Source organism: Charadrius vociferus, unplaced genomic scaffold (assembly GCF_000708025.1).
Source record: "Charadrius vociferus isolate BGI_N301 unplaced genomic scaffold, ASM70802v2 scaffold16, whole genome shotgun sequence".
NCBI lineage: Eukaryota > Metazoa > Chordata > Aves > Charadriiformes > Charadriidae > Charadrius > Charadrius vociferus.
Window position 1 is genome coordinate 965,807 of NW_009649167.1, and position 5,769 is coordinate 971,575.

General features: G+C 38.8%; 1 protein-coding gene across 1 annotated transcript in view; it reads left to right on the plus strand.

Annotated features, from left to right (window-relative positions):
* Positions 1 to 408: 408 nt before the first annotated feature.
* The window catches only part of RFC3 (replication factor C (activator 1) 3, 38kDa), an 11,023-nt gene continuing 5,662 nt past the window's right edge, over positions 409 to 5,769 (plus strand). Inside the window, exons 1-4 of the mRNA XM_009888420.1 lie at positions 409 to 498; positions 585 to 722; positions 1,897 to 1,964; positions 4,600 to 4,697. Of these exons, the coding sequence (XP_009886722.1) occupies positions 409 to 498; positions 585 to 722; positions 1,897 to 1,964; positions 4,600 to 4,697 (394 nt within the window). The remainder of the gene's footprint in view (positions 499 to 584; positions 723 to 1,896; positions 1,965 to 4,599; positions 4,698 to 5,769) is intronic.

Genomic DNA, 5,769 nt, shown 5'->3' on the forward strand with positions numbered 1-5,769 from the left:
TGTTTCTCCATGGCTGTTGTGTCTAACTAATGTAAATTCTGGCTGTGGGGTTTGGGCAGATGTTCTTCAGGCCATACTCTTTAGCTTTTCAAGAAGCAAACTCCTAACTTAATTTAAATACATGCAATCTATTACTATTTTGCTCACATCCAAAGTTTGTAAATGAAACAACGAAATAATTATTTATAGGCATATATGTGCATAATTCTATTTGTGTATATCTGCTTTAAACTTTGTTTTAATCCTTTTTACTGTGCATTTATTGCAGCTGTCACTCCAGAAACACTGGAAAGCATGTAAATGCTGGGGTGGTTTTTTGTTGGTTTTCAGGTTTGTTTTGATTGTTGTCTTTTTTTGAGGTGTGGGGTGTTTGGAGTTAAATGAGTTACATATGGTCTTCAGAAAAAGATGATAGGAAATATTGCTGCAGGAAAGAAACTAAGTTCTAATTTTACATACTATGTTGTGACTGAGCTGCGTCTGGAAAAGTCATTTCATGTAAAAGAGGGTGAGAGCGGAAGACAAACACTATTTTACAGGGAAAATATTGTTGCAGCTAACTAATCTTGTTGCTTTGTGTTCAGGTTCAGTGTGGTGACTTCCCTCATCTGTTGGTGTATGGACCGTCAGGAGCTGGAAAAAAGACAAGAATAATGTGTTTGTTAAGGGAATTATATGGTTCAGGAGTGGAAAAACTGAGGATTGAGCATCAGAGTATAACGGTAAAAAAATAAATCTCCCATCTGCTGCAAAGTAATGCGGATATTTATATACTGATACATTTCTGCTGTAAGACCTTTATATTTATTTGAGTGTTAAGATATGTCTCTTTTTTTTTTTTTGCACTCAGTGTCTTCAAGCTCTCTTATATAATTAATCGGACTAGTTTGGTTAGTTAAACAAGTGGTTTTGTCAGATATTCCTGTTCCTTAGGTCTTTGTGGGTGGGAGGATGTGGGGTTTTCTGTTGTTTTCTGTGATTGTTTCTTTGTTGTGGTGTTTTAGTTTTTTCCCCCACACATCAGTTTGGACAACAGTGTGCGTTGTAATAGACTAGCTCTCAATTAGATATATAGAATTTCATTTATCTGTAAATGTAACCCTTATTTTTTTAAATTATTAGTACCGTTTTTTTTTATATATGCAAGTTCTAACTTGTTTTCTTATTCCCATAGTGACAATTTCAGCTTTAGGAGAAAAAAAAAAAGTGTTTAAATGTTATCTGCCTTGGTCTTAGGCATTTAATTGATTATTATTAAAAGGTTATATTATCTATTCAAAATCCTTGTTATGAAAGGCTTAACCAGTAAGGGGTTATCAAGCTTTATTGATAAGTAGGTTGTTTAATGCTTGCTTTTTAATTCTCAGTAGTGGAACAAAGATAATACTTGGATTGGGTGACAGAAATATAGGGTATATTTAACTGTTCAGACACAAATTTAGAAGTGATAGAAATACTAGTGTTTTCTTTAAACCAAGTGTGGACTTAAAATACTTTGCCAAGAGAAGTGAACAGCCTCTTCAGGCTCATCCACAGGTTCTTCCTCCAAAACTTTTTTTTTGAGGGACAAGGTATCATTTCCTTTGAACAGCTGATTCCAATAATAAGGTTTCTTGTTATGAGACTCAGTTACTGGAGTATGCAGTAATATGTACTATGTGTTGCTATAGTAATCATTATTGCTATTATTCTACAGGCTGGATGATATGTCAGTACTCCTTTTCTGCTTTGGGGAGGGGTTGGGGGGTAGGAGATGTGTAAGTCTAGTGTCTTGGCAGTTCTTTGATCTTTGAGACTTTGGGTTTGATCCAGCCAGTTGTAATCTGTAAGATAAATTTGTGCATCAGATTTTTAGAACACTTTTTCTGAAATTTGTTATGCTTACTTTCTACATAGGCACCTTCTAAAAAGAAAATTGAAATTAGCACCATTGCAAGTAATTATCACCTGGAAGTTAACCCAAGGTAAGTGTACGGTAAAAATGTCCCACTTCAAATATAAGCCGCTGGTCATACTGAAAGTGGTTTCAGTGTGGGTATATAAGGGCCTGATTGTTCAGGCAATAAATTGGACAATGGTTTATGGGTTTGGACTGCAAATAGGAGCAGGGAGAGGATTTTTAATTGAACAGCTCTAAATGAACAAAAATTTGGATTGCTGTATACTAAAGACAGTAATGTTCTGCTTAACTAGCCACATAAGTATGCTGATGTTGAAGACTGGGTAACAAACAATTCTGGATTCATAAATTTAACCTTTTAGGTTGAAATTGAGAACTTTTATTGTAACTAACACCCCCATATTGTTAGTTCTCTCACAAATATGAAAGTACAGTGATTTGAAAGTAAGCAAGATTTACCCAGGGGCTCTTAAAATAAAGAATTTAAAGCACAGGCGAAAACAGCACCACAAAATACTGGGAATCCTGTCACGAGCGAGGTCAGATGTTGATTTAAACAACAGAAGCTATAATGGTGTACTCTATGTCTTCTTTGACAGTTGTGAAATTGCTGGTGATCGTTCACTGACCCAAAGCAAATACTTCTATTTACCTGAAACCCTTTAATGTTGCTTTAAATCACATGACAGTACATGTCATTGTCCGGTGGGAGGCTTTGGTTATGTTGTCTTTGTTGTCTGGGTTGCAATTACAAGAAAATGTGTATCCTGGAGCAACTTACAGCTTTGTGCTTATTGCTAAATCTTTTTTCACGTTGCTCTGCGTTTTAGAAGCTGTTCTCATGTACCATGTCTCCTTTAAAAGCTTGTTCTGTAACTAATCTCAGCGTATTGCTGGTATTCTAATACAGCCTGACTGACCAGACAGTGAACCTGTGTGTGCTGTGCTGTAGTCTGTGAAGTTTGATTGAATTATAATACTGTGAAATCATGTTGTCCACCTTGAATAACATGGAACATGATAAATGGCTCACAGGGGGAGGAACTTAACTTCTGGGAAGGAAGAAATTTTTCACTATGAGGATGGTGAGGCACTGCAACAGGTTGCCCAGAGAAGCTGTGGATGCCCCATCCCTGGAGGTGTTCAAGGCCAGGCTGGATGGGGCTTTGAGCAACCTGGTCTGGTGGGAGGTGTCCCTACCTATGGCAGGGGGGTTGGAACTAGATGATCTTTAAGATCGCTTCCAACCTAAACCGTTTTATGACTCTGCAGACATTGAATTTATTATGGAACTTTATTAGATAGACTAGTTCTTTTCCTCCAAAAGGAAGATATTGTTTGGATTCCGAAGTGTTGTCTACTGGTCCCTTGACTAGTTTGGGTAGGTGCTTTAAAATGGGTTCTCTTGAGTAAGTGAGTAGTAAAAGAATTAAACAACAAAAAGTAAACATTTGTGTGGTAACTCTGCCTTTGTTCATTGTTTCCCTGGAATGTTTACTGTGGTCATATAATATCAGGGATAGTGAAGTTATAACACTAGGTTCTGTTCTACTGCAGAGAATAACTTATCTTTAAATATTAGGAAACTATTTTAATCACTTTCCATTTCCAAAAACTGGCCTAGCTTGTAAGTAGAACCAGCTCACTTTGTTTTGTCTTTTTTTGTTCTTTCACTGTAATCACAGGTCTGCTCTGTCACTGAAGGACAGATCTCTGCAGTCAAAGTCAGCATAGCCTATTCAGCAGACTGTGAACTGTTGAGCTAATGTGCTCCTGTACATTCTGCTGCCTTCTCCTTGGCAAGAATGGGGAAGGTCTGGTTGAGTGGTGACTAGAAAAGGACGCATTTGCTTGCCAGTGAAATATTGCAGAGCCACTGCTGCCTCTGTGAAGGCAATAGTCTGAGGATGCTAAAGAGTGTGGGGTTTTTTTCCACTCTTTCTTTGCTTTTTCAGTAATCCAGCTTGTAAATCAGTCCCCAGTGGTTGTCAAATCTGAGTCAAGCTAGCTAAGCTTCTAACCCGGGGATTGAGAAAGTTGTGCAGTGCTACTCTAGGGGACAGTAAGGAGAAGAGGCAGGAGGGAAATCTACTATTTCCCCATATTTTCCTGCCTTATAAGAGGAAGAAAAAGCTTACCATTTGTGCTGTAATAGTATCCGAGTATCAGTAGTTTACTACTAACTCGTTTACTTCACTGTATCTGTCATTCAAGTTTACATTAGGTATTTAAGTTGTTCATAGCATGACACCTAATTTTCAGGGGAAAAAAAACACTATGCATTTACATTGTTCATTTGAGTCAGGTATCCTATTATTTAGTTAGACTTAATTTTTCTTTCCATAATGGGTAAAAATGTTCACATTACATGTCTTTGCCAAAATGACAAGTAACAAAAGTTTGTTTCTCATACCAGAAAAATAAGTTCTGTTTTAAAGAGTTAATAAAACACTTGACAACAGTTTCAGTACTTCCCAGTACAGTGCTACTAATTCAGCTGTGCCTGCCTAACCTTTGAGTTGTTTTTATTATTGGGAAGGTAACTTTCAAAAAGTATGTGTGTTGAGCTTAAGTCTAACCTCAACAGCTTCTGAATTCTTTTGGCATTCTTGGTTGACCAAGGGGCTGCTTAGGATGATGTATTTTATATGCAGTATAAAGGTGTTTTAAAACAATCTTTATTCAAACTCCTGGTACAGTGATGCAGGAAACAATGACCGTGTAGTAATTCAGGAACTCTTGAAGACAGTAGCACAATCCCAACAGCTTGAGACAAGTACTCAGCGAGATTTTAAAGGTAAGTAAAACCAGTTAAAACTAGTTAAAGTACTTTTTGAACTTGTTTTTCAGAGATTTCAGCTGACTGTTTTGTTTGTACCTGTATATTGCATGAGGGCACACATGAACCTTTCCCAAATTAAACAACCTCCCATTTTCCTTCCACTGTGGAAATATCTTGAGTGGTTAAATACTCATATGAGTTGCGTTGGTTTCTTAGGAGGACAGAGCCTGGTTGAATGACTGTGTCTGGGCAGAGGGCGCCATGCTGTCTTTTTCCCAAGTCTACCATTGAAATGCACTCAAACTTAGTTCATTGATCTACAGTAGTAGTTGAGTTATGAGCTACTGCAGCTTAATAATGAGTTGAGGGGCAGGATAACTGTATTGTAAAGGGTGCTGTGTAAGTTAGGTGTTAGCCACTTATTTGTAGTGTTTTGGCAGATGAGCTATCTTTAGGCAGAAAGTTTGGAAGCGTTTTATCCATAGTGTACAGAGGGACACTGGGTAAGAAAATAAAGGCGGCTTTCTCTGAGTTCTCCAAGACGCATGTTGCTACAACAGGCTTATTTTTCCTCCCCATAACTAGACTGAAAGGAAAATCATAGAATCATGGAATGGTTTAGGTTGGAAGGGACCTTGAAGATCATTGAGTTCCAACCCCCCTGCCATAGGCAGGGACACCTCCCACTAGACCAGGTTGCCCAAGGCCATGTCCAGCCTGGCCTTGAACACCTCCAGGGATGGGGCCTCAACAACTTCTCTGGGCAACCTGTTCCAGTGCCTCACCTCCCCCATGGTGAAAAACTTCTTCCTAATGTTTAATCTAAACCTGCCCTCTTCCAGTTTATAGCCATTCCCCCTCGTCCTCTCACTACGTGCCCTAGTAAAAAGTCCTTCCCCAGCCCTCCTGTAGGCCCCCTTTAGGTACTGGAAGGCTGCAATAAGATCTCCCTGGAGACCTTCTCTTCTCCAGGCTGAACAGCCCCAACTCTCTCAGCCTCTCATCCTCGTGGCTCTCCTCTGTCTGTGTTCCAGCAGGTCCATGTCCTTCTTATGCTGGGGACTCCAGAGCTGGATGCAGTACTCCA